This window comes from Nyctibius grandis, chromosome 7, assembly GCF_013368605.1.
Source record: "Nyctibius grandis isolate bNycGra1 chromosome 7, bNycGra1.pri, whole genome shotgun sequence".
Classification (NCBI taxonomy): Eukaryota; Metazoa; Chordata; class Aves; order Nyctibiiformes; family Nyctibiidae; genus Nyctibius; species Nyctibius grandis.
The window spans coordinates 6693647-6711460 of NC_090664.1; the positions used below are offsets into that span (position 1 = coordinate 6693647).

Sequence of the window (17814 nt, forward strand, 5' to 3'; positions counted from 1 at the left end):
GGTCAGTGGGACAGAGTCCAGTTGGAGGTCTGTGTCTAGCGGAGTCCCGCAAGGGTCGGTACTGGGGCCAGTTCTATTCAGTATATTCATTAATGATTTGGATGAGGGATTAGAGTGCACTGTCAGCAAGTTCGCTGATGACACAAAACTGGGAGGAGTGGCTGACGCGCCGGAAGGCTGCGCAGCCATTCAGAGAGACCTGGACAGGCTGGAGAGTTGGGCGGGGAGAAATTTAATGAAATATAACAAGGGCAAGTGTAGAGTCCTGCATCTGGGCAAGAACAACCCCATGTACCAGTACAAGTTGGGGGCAGAGCTGTTGGAGACCAGCGTAGGGGAAAGGGACCTGGGGGTCCTAGTGGACAGCAGGATGACCATGAGCCAGCAATGTGCCCTTGTGGCCAAGAAGGCCAATGGCATCCTGGGGTGTATTAGAAGGGGTGTGGTTAGTAGGTCGAGAGAGGTTCTCCTCCCCCTCTACTCTGCCCTGGTGAGGCCGCATCTGGAATATTGTGTCCAGTTCTGGGCCCCTCAGTTCAAGAAGGACAGGGAACTGCTAGAGAGAGTCCAGCGCAGAGCCACGAAGATGATTAAGGGAGTGGAACATCTCCCTTATGAGGAGAGGCTGAGGGAGCTGGGTCTCTTTAGCTTGGAGAAGAGGAGACTGAGGGGTGACCTCATCAATGTTTATAAATATGTAAAGGGCAAGTGTCATGAGGATGGAGCCAGGCTCTTCTCAGTGACATCCCTTGACAGGACAAGGGGCAATGGGTGCAAGCTGGAACACAGGAGGTTCCACTTAAATTTGAGGAAAGACTTCTTTACAGTGAGGGTGACTGAACACTGGAACAGGCTGCCCAGAGAGGTTGTGGAGTCTCCTTCTCTGGAGACATTCAAAACCCGCCTGGACGCGTTCCTGTGTGATATGGTCTAGGCAATCCTGCCCCGGCAGGGGGATTGGACTAGATGATCTTTCGAGGTCCCTTCCAATCCCTAACATTCTGTGATTCTGTGAGTGCCAACATTATAATTCTCCAGCTCCTGTTTTTCTGACAATTTTTCTGACCTGGCTTTAACTCTTCCTGCCTGGAAAGATGCCTCAGGGGACCTAGGTCTCGTGGAGTCAGCATGTGATTGCTTTGCTGTGATGGAGTTTCTGTACCAAGCAAGGGATATGATCTGACTGGTTTTGCTTTTTAAATCTATTTTAGACCTACCTCAAGGAAAATCAGAGGATGGAGTAGGACGTTGCCTTGCAGGATGTTGTGTTAAAGAATTCTACATTCTATGGTAATATTTGCCATGGTAGTTTCTTGCAGCAATATGAAAAAGAGAAGAAAAGGAAAAAAAAAAAAAAGGCTGATATATCAAGTTGCTGATTTTCATTGACTTGCCGTAGGGGACCTGCTATTTTAAGATCCAGAACTTGTCCTCACTACCCATAGGGCTGATAGTACAGTAGGCAAGTTCTCCTGGCCAGTGGAGCTGGAGCTCTGTGTTGTACACCAAGAAGGAAACAATATTAACCCACTGTTAACAAAATCTTTTATCCCTGTGGCTATCTCTAACCTGGCTTGTACTGTGAGATATAAGAGGACTAATCAGCTGTTCAGGAATGCAGCACTGGGAAAGGAGTGAGAAGACAAGAAGCTTTAAGGCTGAGGTAGTCTTGGTTCTTTGCTGTTCTTTTTCTCAGTTAATTAATTTCTTACTTGATGTGCAGTCCTAGTTATATAATGAGATCTCTAGTGATCTCTGGTGGGTTATGCACTGTCAGAAAAACAGTGTATTGTCAGCACTCTGAATGCTAGCTGAAATTTCTCATTGTGGTTTGCTAGGGGGAGTGTTTAATTACAGCAGAGGCTTTGTGCATCTTTCTTGTTATTTTTCATGCTTCCTCTAAACAGGGAAGGGGAAGCAGATTCCTTGACATTCAGTGTGACAGAAAACTCTAGCTGTGACTTTGCTAACTCTACACTTTCAGCTTGTCTTGTAATAACACTGATTAGAGCAGTGGGATCATTATACCAGACATTTAACTTTTGTGACAGAGTACGTTTGTCCTGACATCATAGTGTAGAGATTGTAGAAGAGTGTATCACTTTAGTGGAAAAGAGTTGGCTTAGATTCAGCTGCACCATGAAATACACAATATAATTCCGTGTAGAAAAGTGCATTGCATTTTTTCATCTAGGTGCATAGGAAGCATTCGCGGAGCATCATCAGTCTCTCCTCTCCTTTTAATTTCCTCCCAACATATATTTATGAGAAAGGAGGTCCACGCCCACAAGAGTGTGTGGATGAGTCAGAGCACTGTGTTTTTAGAAGACGGGAAGACAGCCCTGCAGTCTGGGTCTCTGTCTCACTGGATGTGGCAGGGTCGTTGCTATGGCAGCACAGACAGGATGAAATCACTGGTCACAGTTTTTGGAGAGCCCTGTGCTACTTTGCAGGATGATTAAGAAGAGAGCCTTAAGTAGTCTTTCTATATGTGCATAGTTTTTGCCTCAGTCATGGATATTTTCCCTTCAGCAAATTGTGCTGAAGTAGTGACATGAATACAGGAGTAATCATCTGGGCCATGATGCCTCGGGAAGCCTGGCATGACTTTTCTATTGATCATTTAATTAATTATCTCCTCCGCTGCTCTGCCAGGGTTATCAGATCACAGTAAGTGAGGTTCAGTCTGCCCTTCCTCACTTGCTTTTATGTTTCTATGACTGCTTCAGAAATGGCCTTTCTAAATGTGCCTGGCCCTCGCCTCCGTTTGCTAGCTGTGGTCTGTCTCGCCTTTCCCTCAGTATGTTCCTTCTCCCTCATGCTCAAAGCCTCATCAGCAATGAAAGGAAAATGAAAAAATGAAAAATGGAAGTCTGTAGGACATCTAGAGTCTGCACCACTTAGAGCTATAAGAAGAGACCTATCATTTTTCCTTAAAGCTTGAATGCTCAGCTAATAATGTTACAACGGAGTAAGCAGGTACACTTATGGATTACATGCACTGAAGAAGCACATACCTGGACTTAAAGAAAATTTAACTGATTGAGAAATGACTGTTGATGTTAATTTGCTGTAAATCTGACTAGTGAGTTATTACTGTTTCTTTTGTTTGTGAAAGCAGAAGTTGTTCAGAGAGCCATTCTGTCCTTATGAAATAAGAAGCAGAAAAGCTAAATGAAGCAATCCTTTCTCTTAGACAAATGTTAGATATCACATTTAACATTTGCAAATATTTCAGGAACAGTTTTTACTTTATGAACACCTTTAGTTTTTGTTTTTCATGGGCTTTAACCTAGGTGTGAACATAGTAGATATGTTTTGAAGCATCTCGGACAGCTTTTGGAACCAACCAGCAGAGTTCTTTCTCATGTGATGGGCTATTAATATTTGGCATGAAGTCTGCTGCTTTTCTTTCATCTGTCCATTCAGCTCTTCTGCTGAGAGGTCACTAACATTTATTATGTAGCAGACTGGACAAGAAAATGAAAACATTGGTCAACTTTCTTGTTTTCTTTTCCAAAAAGCATGCCATTTTCCTTCCTGGTGTTGGAGTTATGAGAAAACCCACTTGTTCTCAGTGGATAGCTGGATCGTTTTTTAACTGGCTAAGAAATCCAACCTATGTAAGCTCTTTAAAGCTTACACCTTGCAGAGACTCCTGTACCTGTTGAAAGTCATTCAGTCACCAGCTCAGAATCTGGCTGTTACTCAAGTATACAGTGTTATGAGTTCACTGAAAATCAACTGCTTTGAAGTGGGAAATACCACAATCCATCACATACTGCCCATCCTGTTTAACCAAAAAACCTATTATGCAGATATGTACCCGCACACACATGCACACTAATATAGAAAATATATATGTATTATAAATACGCATATAAATAAGTTCTCTCTTGTTAGTCAATGCACACAGTTATGTAGTGTGTTGAACATACAGTATATGAACAGTATTTTTCTAAAACCTCTTTTTTCCGCTTTTTTTTTTTTCAGACGTTGCCATGGGATCTATGGACGGTAAGCCTAAGTGTTATCATTGTGAATTGGGATATTTCTGTGCCTCTGATTTTGTTACACCGTAAACTCAGATTTATAATGTTTTTACCAAAAGCCAAGATAAAGAATTTACAGACCGTCACAAACACTTTCAAGTATATGAAGCCACTTGGGATCTTTTAAAACGTACAAGAACAAAAAATAATCTCTGTTGCTTGGCTTACAAAACCAAAATGATGTCAGAAATCTAAGCTAATAAGATTCACAATCATTATAGTTAAGTGTGTGTTGCTTTTCTTCTCATGCCTGAATTTACAGCTATTAGAGGGTAGGAATGGATGCTAGTCATCTGTTTTAATTATCTGAAGGTGTAGTTCCTCAGTACTTTAACTCAATGGACAACGATTTTCTCAAAATTCAGGAGTGAAGAGAGAGTTTAACTTGTCTTTGTGGGCATACAGAATGAGTTATTCACAAAAAAAGCTGCTGCTTTAGGTAACTGCATGAATCCTTCATTCTTCCTCCTAGTGCCAAGTTAGATACAATGATCTGCAGGTAGAAAACAGCTCATTTTTGTGAGCTTTCTTTCAACTTTATGTCATGGAGATACCTGGGTTGACTTGGCGTGGAGCCTTGTATGCTCATTTTTTGACCTTTTGCAGCTTCAGCCAGCACAGACCTGCTGGTTTGAGAACTGCTAATTAATAAACTGCTGCTGTAACAAAGTAGATCGTGTTCTTATTTTCTGTGTTTTCTATGTATGATTTTCTTCTATACAGACAAGCAGCGAATTGGTGCAGCCGGTAAGCAAACCTCCCCCCAAAATCGCAGCCACTGTAGCGACATGCTTTAATCAGTGTGGTGTAATATATAGTTTTCTGGTTTTGTCTATCAGTGCTGCTCTTTTACATTGCAATCTACTGCCTCCAAATGTTGCAAACCACATAGCTTTTCCTTAAACTGCTTAATTTAGTCACTTTCATTCTTTAAATTAAAATTGCTCTAGTGAAATATAAATTTTGTGTTTTCTCATCAAGTCCGCCTTTATCTTTTTCATCTTGTGTTTTTTCTTTGCTTTTCTGTCTGCTTAAAGCCTGATTCTTCAAAAAGTCTTTCCCTGTGTAACCTGGTCATGGAGGAAACCCCAAACAGTGGGTCATCAGAAGATACTAACAGATCTCAAACTGATCTAGGTTCACTCAACTGGGGCCTAGATGTTAGCACACCCAGTGTCAGCCAGGAAATTCCTGCAGGCGGTTCTTTGCTTTTCCCTGGGGCAGAGCAAGCCTCAAGCGAATCCACGGGTACTCTGCCTGCTAGTGTTTGGCCCGCTGTAGGTGAGCAGGAGGATGCTGCACCAGGGTCCACTTCTGTAAATGAAAACCAGAGGACTTCACTGGAGGACCAGTTGGATGCCAAAAATGTCCCATGGGAAGATGTGGTGACCAATCAGCCTTTAGAGAACGTAACCAGTTTTGAGACACCCGTCCTGGGAACTGATAGCTTGTTGGATGAACCCCTCCCATGTGATGTGCAAAAGGCAGAGGAAGAGCAGGAGGAAGAAGAGTGGGCAGGTGTCAAGCCAAGTGAAAAGGTAGAGACCAGAGCTGCTAACTACAAGGAGGTAGAAGGTACAGAGGAGCTGGAAGAGAGAGGTTGCGAAACCAAAGGAAACAGTGAGGCAGAACTTCATGAGGGTTTAGCAAAATCAGATCTTGAAATTTTAATCAGCACAGAAGTAGAAAATGTATATGAGTTGGAAGATAACGATGAGGATGCAGAGAGAGCTAGTGGTGCTAAGCTAGAAAACCCTAGGGAAGAAGAATTCAAAGGGATCAGTGTTGTTGAGGAGGCAGATGGAGAAATGCCATTGCTGAGCACAGGGGTGGAAGGTGAGGACAAAATAGTAGTGGACAACTGTAAAACTATAAAAAACACTGGCGCTGAACCCGAGAGAGTCTTTGGTATCTGGGCTCAGGACCACGAAAGGACAGTTGAGGATGGCTTAGACCAAACTGACAGTGGTACTGGAGAGAGTACATCCATGGAGTGTATAAACATGACAGCACATGTTGACCTAGAGGTAACTGACCACACAGAAAAGAACCTTACAAATACAGGAAATGTTCTGTGTGATGCTGAATTATTCAGTGCAGAGGAGTCTGGTAACGGAACCGAAGACAATAGCATCAGCCTCCTCCCAAATGGTAGTGCTGCTGCTGAAGGTCAAGCTGCTGCTGAAAAAGAGTGGGCGTTGCTGCCCGAGACAGCTGATGCTGCTAGCACAAGCTGCAGTAATCCTTGCCTAGATAATGCAGAAGACCAAGTGACAGGTAGGGCGGCAGCAGCAGTCGCTGAAGAGCATCCTAGTAGCAGTGGTGTTCCTGGAGCCTTGGAAACAGACCCCTGGCTGGCAAACTGGGATCCAACAGTTACTAGTGATTCCTGGGGGTTTTCTAATCTGTCAGATGGCCAAGCCAATGGACTGGATAATTGGCCCTTTTTCCCCAAGCAGCAAGACTCAGAGGAAGGTAACATGGAAAATGTTTGGTTAGGCATTAGTGATAAATGGTCTACACAACACCTAGGAGAGACTGATAACAGCTGGGGAGAAGTAGGTGCGAGCACAAACAATAAAAGTCAGGAGGCACCAGTAAAACAAGGCTTGGCTGGGGAGCAGGCAGGCATTAGCAATCCTGGACCGAGCAAGGAGATAGCTAGACCCTTGGCTCTGTTTCAAATGGGAAATTCCAGAAATGCTAGCACGGAGAGTTCAACTAGTCCTAAAGACAATGAGACCAACAACTCAGATTTATCTGAAGATGAAATTGCTAACCGGAGATATGGATTGTTGTTCCAGGAAATTGAGGCTGATAAAGAAGAGGTACCTACCGCAGTGTGTAGCCTAGCCTAGACAAAGAGTTCCTTAGGCCATGCATAAACTTGTTGTTTAAAAACAATCCATTTGTGTGTTTCCCACTGCCCCTCCTGAGCCCGTGCTATTCTTTTTTTGAAAAATTGCCATGCAACTGCTCATAGTGTGGTGCCCTTCAGCCGTGTAATGAAGCAGGCTGACAAAAATGCATTTTAAAACAGTGAATGAAGCTTTGAACTGCAAAGGCACATTGTGTCTCGCAGGTTTTGTGTTTTATATGTACAATTTTAAATGCACCTAGTCTTTTTTATTATTATTATTTTATACAAATACTTAAGTTACTCTGCTTTTTGGTTTTGTTTTTGGTGTTTTCTTTAAGCCTGTGACACCTGTTATCAAATAGCACTGTTGTCAAACTTCTTGCTGCCTGACCCTTCATTTTATTTTTTTTTTTATGTTTAGCCTATTTTTATTTCACAAGTAAAAATGTTTTGACTCTGTTCTGATTTAGTAAACAAAAGATAATTTGTTCTGATCTTCATTTCTACTTAGACATCCAGCACAGCATTTAATGGATTTGCACAGGTAACATGTTTTGAGATTACTTTTTTTCTGTTCTGTTAGGAAGGGATTAGGACTGGCTGTACAATTTCAGGAAATCTGTTCTACAGACAAGCTGCACAGCAATGTCATATGGACTCAAATCCAAACGTTGTCTGTTCTCAGAAATTATTCCTAGATGTTACTGGAATAATGCTAATACTCTTGGTACTCTTGGCCTGACTGAATTTAATAGCAAAAATCTGACTACCTTGGTGGGACTAATTTTTTCCTCCTAAAAGAACTGGTTTAGCTTTTTTATTGTGCTCTTTTGTGGATTTTTCTCACAATCTCAAAATCTTGTAAAGTGTGGTTTCCTCAGTTTCACATACTTATTAATACTTATTTAGGTTATCTATTGGTCATTTTATGTGAATTTACTTACACCTTTACCTGAAAAAAACATTAAAAAAATCAGGTCTTTGATAGACACTTGCAAACATGCCGTCTCAAATATGATTGCATCATTGTTTTTTATTTCTATATCTAGGATACTTCTGCATTTACAGTGCAATCAAATGAGAATGTGGCAGAGCCTTTGGTAAGTGGTGGCTTTTGCTTCCTTTTTAAATGCCTCGTAAAAAATGGCACTATTTTTCCTTTGTGCAAAGATATTTTCTCCTTTTTTGCGTTTTCCATCCTCTAAATCACAAAACCTTAACCTGGAGGAGTTGATGGGTGATACCATTGCAGTAATAAATTTTTACTCACTGAAAGAGTCTTTCACAAGGATAGCACAGAGAAAAAGAAAAGAAAACCAGGGTATTCTAAGATACGTTTACTTTTCAAAGGTGTAGTCAAACAGTTTGTTCATTTATTGCGTTTAAGAAATGACAAGAATGAGTACTGTGGTCCAGTGTACAGCAAGCAGGTGATAGTACACAATGGCTGTTTAAATACGTCCAATATTGCTGTAGTTTTATCCACTTTCCACATATTAATAGTAGGCACAGTCTGCTTCTGAAGGGTGGAGAACCTTTTTGGAAGTGCTCATAGTTGGGCAGTTTCTTAGTTTCTGTTACAGTCTTTGGTTAGCCTGGGGTAAGGATGTGGAATAGCAGCATTGCTGGATGTGCTATAGCTACTTAATAGCAGCAGAGTAATACTTAATGTTGTTTAGTGTGGCTTTTGTATAATGCCTCTGGTGATGCTTGTGTTCATGATGGTTACTGAATGCGGTGAGAGTATTTTTACTTGTAGCTGAAATGTGGTAACTAGTCTGAAGACTGCTTGTCCACAAGTGCCTTGAAGCACAGCAATGCAATCTGCATTATAACCTTACCTGTGATTTTAAGCCTGAAAGTTGCTTCCAGTGTCAAATGTGAGGAAACTCATTAGTCATCTTACCTGGGATAAATCTACTTTGTGTTTCTCATTTCAGTCCTATTTCTTCTTTGTGAAATTCCCTAGAGCTGGCATTAATACACTACACGGAGAGATTTCTGCACAGCATGGTATAATATAATGAATGTTTCTTTATGCTATGCTAAATCGTGAAGGTCTTGCTTAGGCAGACTTCTCTGTACCTCATTAAAAATCAGTCTGCTTAAGGAATATGTGAGAAAAGTGAGAGTCAGTGGGTTTCCTGAAAAATATCAGGAAGGAGAAGATTTTAGTATCTTTAAGAATTCCGTGGAAGCTGTCTCTTCATCACAGGAGACCTTCCAGCCAGCTGCCTGTTATCAACTGCAAAGCAGCTAAATAGCTTTTGAGCTTTGTATTATGCTGAGCAATTTGTTCATGGCAAATTAATCTACTGGGGTTATTTTATCTGGTTGAGTCAACCATCTTTATAAATGGAATGCACTGAGCACAGCTTGCAGCTCTCCCCTTGTATGCATGTGTATTTTCAAAGTGATGTCTCCATTGGAGATTGCACTTTTGCTGTGAGCTATTTTGCCACAGGACTGAATGTGTTGCAGCACCGGTGATATTTGCTAGATCCTCTTGCTAAAAAACAAGCTTAGGCCAGAATTTAAGAGGGTGGAGATCCCAATAGCGGGTTGGTAAATGGATGCCTTGTAGGTGATTGAGAGCTCAAGAAGGAATGCATTTTAATGAGAAACCAGGGATGATTTTCACACTGCCAGAATTCAAGCAGTCAGTGGTTGCATATAAAAACTGTTTGAGTCTCTGCTAATTGCTTCTTACCCTCACTGGAGAAGGGATTATATTGTCTGAGAACAGACAGAACTAGGGAATAGGGAATAATTTTAAAAACTCATGTTTGAAGCCCAGGGTTGGTACACACGAGTGCCAGTTTCAACTTCTGGCCTTGCCATCAGTTTCTGGAGCATTTCTGAGCAAACCGAGTGCCTTCTCTCCATTTCCATCACCCCTTTCTGTAACTCAGGAAGCTCACACTTTCTTTCCTTGCGAGGGATGTAGGACTGGCTTAGTTTACATATAGAACCTTGAGGATGAAAATGCCCTTTAGATGCTGTAAGGCCAAGCACTGCCGTCCTCTCCCTGGAAAAGCCTGGCAAGATCGAGCCTGAAGCAGCACTGCGCCAGGCACAGTTCCCATTCACCTCCTCCCTTCCCACTATCATGTGCTCCTCAACAATTTTTCCACTGTCTACTTAAAAATCAATAAAACAGACGACTGAGGCTGAAGAAGCTCCACCTGGGGAACCCAAGGTCGAGGAAACCCCTGCTGCTGCTGTTGTAGAAAAGGAGGCCGTTCCTGCTGAGCCTGCCGAGCTAGCTGAGCAGGCTGTGGTGAGTGACCTGTCCCCCCTGCCACTTCCCGGGCCTCATCTGAGCCATCTTTCGTCATGGTGAATGTGCCTACTGCTTTTCGGCCATCCTTTCCATCGTTACCATCCGTCCATGGCTGGTTTCTCCAGTGCCCAGCTGTGTCACAGCATGCCTCTCCAGCACGTGTCCTCCTTTCAGCCCTAAAATGTCATTCCTCTTGCCTTTGGCATTTTAGACTGAAGTTCAGCTGAGTGATTGTGGTTTCACAGATTGTTTGATTCTAGATGAACTTCAGAAGGGGAAAGAATTGATGCCATTTTTAAATGACCTTATTAGCAGTTTTCTCATTTCATTTCAAGCTGAGTTGTAAGCACTAAGCCAATGTACATCTTGTATGGTCCTTGCTAGAGCATGAAAATACCAGGAAAAAAGTGATTGTAATATAAATGTCCACAAGGCTAATGGTTTTAGAAGCCAGCTGTGAGCTGAAGAGGGAACTCCAAGCACCATTTTGGAGATCTTTACATGTCAGCATTCAGGAAACAGTGGGAGGAGAAGAAATGACAGTTCTGCAAGAAGAACAAAGCAGGGCAATCGGTATCACTAGAGACGAAGAGGTAGTCTGAGACAGTAGGGATGGGGTTTTTCTGCTGACTAGCATCCCTTTTTAGAACAGGAATCTCAGTGAATAAGCTTTTTATCCAGCTGAAGTTCCTCTTCTACATACTACTGTCAGAAGGTCTTGGCAGTGGGTGATACCCACAGACTAAGAAACCCTAGAGGAAAAATGCATCTGTTTTTGTAGGCTGACAGTTTCCATGCTTTCCTCGAGACAGTAACTTGTTTAATGTCTCTAATGAGTGTTTGTCGCTGTTAGAATATGCAGATTACTACTGAAAAACTGGACAGAAAAGGGGATTGTGTGGTGGGTCTGATTCCACAGAAGCCAGTGGAAGCTGTAAAGCTGTGCTTTTTGACCATCAAGCACAGTTTGAACACAGAAGAACAAGGTTCAGCTTGCTGAACTGCTCTTTGCCTTGGGTGAGTCCTTGCGAATCTTCATCTGCTAAGTAGGGATGATGATACCCAATTCATCATAAAATTAGGTGGTTTTTAGTAAGCATTTGGTATATTGCCACATGGGAAGCAATATTAAGCTGATATAGATGCAAATTAGCTGAAGAAAGTGGAAGTAGTTGGTGCCTATAGATGTGGCAGCACAGAGCACTGACAGAAGACTTATCAGCTATGCAGCTACTGTAGCATCTCATGGATCTGTCTCTGGAGCTGATCTTGTTTAACATTTTTGTTAAGGGCAATGGCTTAGACACCACAAGCCTAATGGTGTCATTTATCAATGACTCCAGGTTGGGTAGAGTCACTAACTTAGGGGGATAGCATTAGGCCCACTAGCTCTGCGCACCAAGGACGGGCTGGTTATCTGCTGGTCTTAGACCCATGCAAAAACCACAGGTGATACTAAGCAAACTGTCTTCAGCAGAAAGAAGGAAGTACTAGTGTTGGTGTGCAAGGCTCTGGAGTACAAATGTGGTTTATTAAAGACCTTCTTAAAGATGAATTGATGAGTTTGCCTGAGTGGTTCCAGCTGTCTGTACCATGGGATTAAAAAGTGGTATCCAGCACAAATGATACAAAGAGGCAGGTTGAACTTTAGCTGTAGCACCTGCCTAATTCATTCTTCCCTTGCTCCCATCTTCCTGAGAGAGGAAAAATAATTTACTGTAGAAGGAAAGGGGGGAAGTGCTGGGTGAGCTGTTCTGGAGGACTTTGAGGGAAAGGGAAGATAATGCCTGTCTCTGTCCAATCCTTCCCATTCTCCATGGACTCCTAGTAGCATTTCGGCTATGGAGGGAAGCAGTCCCGATGTGTTCCCCAGAACTATGTTTAGGGTTTAATTCTGATTATACTTGCATGAATTTTGAATATTTATTTCTTTTTTTTTTTTTTTAATTCACTTTTGTTCAGTTGCATGGTACACACTGGAGAAAGTGACCTCAGGATAATCCCCTTCTAATAACATAACCAAATTAAGAAAGCCCCACAGTCTGTGGAGACCAGGCTCTCCCCTTCCTATGTGTTTTCTTTTCAGTTGATATAAATCACAGTAATAACTTGTCAACTCTATAGTAAGGCAAAGAATGAAATTGCCTGTCTGAGGCACATTGTTTTGTCAAACTCTTGTCTGGAATGCCTCACGTCTCATCAGAGTAAATTTGATAGTGTGGCATAAAGAAGGAGGGAGGGAAGGTGGAGAGAGGAGGGATGCAAAATCAGTCATTGGTCTGGAGCTCTCCTCTTCCCATGACTGAATGGCAGGGAATAATGTGGAAGAACAGATATTAATGAAGCTGAAAATGTTGTTTCTAGCTGGTTTTATTTTGATTATCTGTAAGGATTTAATGAAAAAAAATTGTAAAAGAAGGTCACCATTTTTCTAAAAGGAAGACAGCTCCTTTTTGCCTCACACTAAGACAAAGCAATGCTTGAAGCCTGTTCCATGCCTTAAGCACTAACGAAACAACAAGCTGTGGCTGCAGCACCACGCATCCACTCGTCGGCTGGCACAGCCTTTTCAGATGATCCATTTTGCTGCCTGACTGTCCATGAGGAGTTCTGGGTCCACGGTCTGTCAGCAGCTGCTCTAGCTGAGGCACAGGACTGCAGAGCTGTTGGGAGAGAGGCAGAGAGAAACACAGTGGAAGAGCCAGGCAATTTAAGAGCAATCCATGAGGAAGACTGTAGGCGTTAAATAGAAGTTAAATAGTTTTGATTAGATTTGTGCTTGGGGTTTTGTTGCTTTTTGAATATGAAGTTGTCCTTGCTTATTTGGGAAAATAAGCTTAAAGTGTTGATTTTAAAAACGTCCGAATTGGAGTCATTCTGCATTTGGCTCTGAGGGGTTGTTATTTCAGGAAGGCCTTTCCAGGACTTGCAAAGAGGAGTTTTGAAGATGAGGATTAATGACAAATATGATCAAAGCTAAGGAAAAGTACGCTGAGTTGCAAAAAATGAAAACACGTCATTTCTTGACATCAGTTCTGCATTTGTTTGCTTTATGAGTGACAGTTCACTTTAAAAGTGGAGTTGTACAATATTGATAGATACTTTCTTACTGGGAATCTTTTAGAGAGTTTAGTAACTCCCAGTTTGGAGTGACAGCTACTAATCAGTTTAATTTTTCAGTGATAAGTTTCCTGTCACATCTCATTAATCCAGAAAATGTATGGCATTCATTCTTCATTGTACAAGCTTCGCAGTAAATTTTCTGGTAGGGTTTTCATTTAAATTAGGGAGAGAATGGTCCAGGGGATTGGGTACCACTTGCCACTCAGGGAATTTTGAGTTCAGTTACTTGCTGTTTTGTAGTCTGCCTGAACAAGATTGCCAAGACTTCATTACAAGAGCTTGTCAGAATTGCTGCCTGGGATCTCATTACATATTTTTGTATTGGTCCTTCAGGTCTCAGATGCCATAGGACAAATAAAATTTTTATTAGTGGCTATCAACAGTTGATCCTTTTTGGGGAGGGGATAAAATGTTTAGTAATTAAAGGGACAGAATGACCATGTGCACCAACAGAAGCCAAGTTAACCATGGTAAAAAGTCCTTGCATGGACTTCTGCACATGAAAACAGTTGTTTCCCTATTTCCATAGCATCCCCAAAGGCAGCTGTAAAATCCAAAGGATACAGTCTAAAAGATATAATGCATTAACTGATGACTTATTTCTTTTTCAACTAATACTGCCCCTCTCACCACACCAATTTTTCACATTCAAACAAAGATGATATGAGGACATGATAATAAAGCGAAAGCTTATGAAATATTGTTATTTCCCTTTCTTCTTCTCCTTCACGTGAGACATAGCTCTTGGAGTTGAGAGCACTGCTCAGAGATCAGCATTTTGACTTTCGTTACGCTCAGTAGTTTGGAAAAAGCCTTTCAGTGCTTTGGGCCTGATGCCTGCCTGGACTCTGATGTTCTCCCATTAAAGCAGTCAGACACTCAGCTAAATACTGTGGTTTTCAAAGCTGCGTATAAGCATATATGAAACCACCTGATAAGCTCTTTGCAGACACTAAGTGAGTACAGCAGAGGCCAGGAAACAGCCTGCAGCTTTGAAGGTATCTAATTATAGCTGAATCCCATTGTAGGTGCAATTGACGGTGCCCAAATGGTGGAGCATGTCATTTGTGAGAGCAATACAATGGTTAGATACAGAAGAGTGGTCAACTGTGTCCAAATTCTGAGTGTGCAGCTAAGTGTGAGTGCAAAGTTGGAGCGTGAGGCCATTAAAAATAAATGGCTCTTGCATATGGGAGAGAACTGTGGAATAGTGTCATTCTGTTGAAGCCTGCAGAAGCAGATTTTTCTCTGTTTATGGAACCAGGGTGTTACTTTACTCAGATGTTATTTTAGTTATCCTTTTTACTAGGCTTTCATGCCCTAAAAATGATACAGTTCATGCTACCATGCCTCTATTTTCAAATCCCACCATCCACAAAATCCCAACTTCCAGCTAATCAAAAAATCAAAAGCAAAATGCTACTAATTTAACTAGTGCACAATCATCAAATTAGCTTTGGGAAGTCTCAAGCTTTGGGAAGCAAGCAGAGCTCTCCTTACTTTCCCCTTTCCCACCCAAACTATGCTTTCAGTTAGCCTGGAAAACAGTTCTTATTTAAAAATATGTATATGTATATATTAGATTCTTCTGCAAAGAGGCCCAAAGCTGGGCTGATGGGATTCTTACCAGAGAATATTGCCAGGTTATTATTAAGAGAAGGGCACAGGCTGGCACGTTCCTGACTATAAAGTGCAGGATGATGCTCATTCCTGAAGGCAAATTGTCTTACAGATATAGCTAATGGCAGAAATTCGGCACTCATTAATAGTAAAAGTAGGGAAGGCGTGTGTCTACTGACTTCTGTTAAAAAAAAAAAAAGATACTTCTGTGGGTGGTTGTGTGCATGTGTGCATCACTAGATTAAGAAATAATTATATTTTTCTGTTGATACTTGTTTTTCTATTTAAGACCCTCTACGGTCTCCTCAAACTTACTATAAAATCAAGGACTTCGTGGCAGAGACTTGGCAGCTTCAAAAAAAAAAAAAAATAATTAATCGTTAAGAAAAAGGTTATATAACACTAATTTTAACGGGATAAAGCTGTGAGAGGTTTCTATGGTAACGCTGCTGTCAGCAGCTGCCTTGCTCTGGCATCTGGACCTGGCTGGAGCTTATGAGGCAGCTGCTGGCAATACTGGAAGATTAGATTAGAAAAAACATGAGTGATATGAAGTTTGGATATAACTCAGCATCCTTTTATTAAACAAGAAACATGCGACCATTTCAGCTGAAACCGGTAGAACTTTTGAAGTGACACTTGTGACCGTGTGAAGGCAGGTAGCTGGAGCCTGAGTAGTTGAGGTCTCATAATTTCTGATTGCTAAAGAGGACAGTCCAAGCTACCATGCCCTCATGTAATTTTGCATAACTTGTCTTCACCCTTACCCTCTTTTGAGAAATCTGACCTGGCTATGTTTGCAAAACAGCCTCAAAATTTATTAGCAAAGTGGATTTCCATAATGAGGCATTGATTTTCTTTTCCTCAGCAGAGCATCTTTAGAAATAACCTGTGTCCACAGGGCGTCAAATCTGAACAGAACAAAAGCACTTCCAACTGGTCCAAACCAGACCTGAATTTTAGCGATTTTGACAGTTTGTTGACTTAAACCTGGCGGCTGGGCAGAGCAATAGCCAAAACTGAATCCAAGTGCAAGTAGAAGAGATGTTACTGGTTTGAGTCACTGCTTAAATTCATAAATGCTACAGTGGAATTAGAAACCAGGAGGGGCACAGCAGTCCCGAAGAGTTCGGGGAATAATTGTGCCTTTTTTCCCTGATTTCCAAAACCTCGAACTCAGGCAGTCTTACGGCTTCTGTAAAAAAGGACCTAGTGTTAGATGGCATCTGTGCTGTAAGAAGTACTGTTGGAGGGAGCCCGTTACCGTTCAGTGCATTTGATCCCTTGAACATCTAAATGGGCGTTAGCTTTAGAAAACCACTGTCAAGTGTCTAATTTTTTAAATGTCAGGCACCTGCTGCATGTACCACTGGACCTAGAGAAAGGTGATTCTGCAAAAAAATGGTGAACTTTGTGACCCACCTCTTTTGAAGAGCCCCTTTAAATGAGTTGCAGTCCAACATGAGTGGAAGAAGTAAGTGTTTTAGAAAGTTTACCTGGAAATTGGTGAGTTGCAGGGGCAGCAGCAGGTTATAATGGGAACAGTTTTTGAGTCTTGGGTGGGAGAAATTTGAGCTTGCTGGAAACTGCAAGGTCAGCAGCAGGTTGTTGCTTACTAAAAAATTCTTCAAAGCTGGTGCTATTATGAGAATACTGATAAAAGTAAATAAAATTGTCCTTAGCGCTTACAGTGTGATGACATAAATAAAAGGTTTTGTTTCTTTTTTTTTTAGCCAATACCTACTTTTATTTCAGATGATATGTGGCAGCAATAATCTTTCTGCTTGCTATGTACTATCATCTCATTTAGTTCCAGCCATTCATTTCATTTCGTCCCATACATGCCGTGCTTCCATTAGGCTTGATTAATACCAATTTCTCTGCAGCTACTACCTCAGCATGAGTAAGGTGATGACCATATTTCCTCTTTATACAGGACAGTGTCGAGGCAGGGGATAAGGAGACAACTGGAGCTGCTGAGAAAGAGAGCGAGGTACATATGAACAGCCTCAAGAGTGTGGTTGTGCTTTAATATCTTCAAGAGAATCATTTCAAAAAGTATATTTGTCATTTGCATCTCATCAATATGCAGGCCAATATGATGCAACTGTGACCTAGCTGCGGTTTTCTGTTCTAACACATGGATATATCTATATCTGCGGCATATATTCTAACACCAGAGCATCTCTCATTCAATGCAGGACCTGTCCTAGAAACTGTCTATTGTAGCAGTATAGAGTGATAAATATCTCAGGGCAGCGAACAGTGCAGCTCTGCGGTAGGAGATATAATGCTGTTTCTATTGACGTTTGGAAATATGCTGCATAGATTCCCAGTAGCTTTTACATTTTCCATAAATTCGGTTGCCTAGCCTTCCCGCAAACATCTTTATAAAAAGAAAAAAGCTTTGATTAATCATTTCTTTTTCTTAGCACAATATGCCCTAAACTAAAACAGATATTTGAAAATAATAACATTACAAGGTTTTTTATAAAGCACAAATCCATCACCAAGCTAGATACAGTTAAAATCAAATTATAAAGGAACTGAAAAGCTCAATGGCACACTTAAAGCTGGGTGTATGTGGACTCTAATAGTTGTATTTTGCTTATATTTCTTCAGAGGTGATAGAACTACTTACCTCGAATCCTTCTATACTAAAGCGAAACTATAATGCGTTCAAACGTGCACAGAGAGCAGCGCAAGAGGAATGGCCACATATTAAATGCAGGAATAGACAAAGGGACTAAGAAAGAGATTGTAACTCCTAGTCCTTAGCCGCTTAAGATTTGTATCTCGAGGTGCTGACAACCTCCTTTTTTGTCACTACTCATTTTGGAGCCACAATCACAGAATCACAGAATGTTAGGGATTGG

General features: G+C 41.5%; 1 protein-coding gene across 1 annotated transcript in view; it reads left to right on the forward strand.

Annotated features, from left to right (window-relative positions):
- The window catches only part of AMPH (amphiphysin), a 121580-nt gene that overhangs the window by 94910 nt on the left and 8856 nt on the right, over positions 1–17814 (forward strand). The window contains exons 13-18 of the mRNA XM_068404973.1: positions 3994–4017; positions 4776–4799; positions 7424–7456; positions 7962–8012; positions 10073–10192; positions 16875–16931. Coding sequence (XP_068261074.1) covers positions 3994–4017; positions 4776–4799; positions 7424–7456; positions 7962–8012; positions 10073–10192; positions 16875–16931 — 309 coding nt within the window. The remainder of the gene's footprint in view (positions 1–3993; positions 4018–4775; positions 4800–7423; positions 7457–7961; positions 8013–10072; positions 10193–16874; positions 16932–17814) is intronic.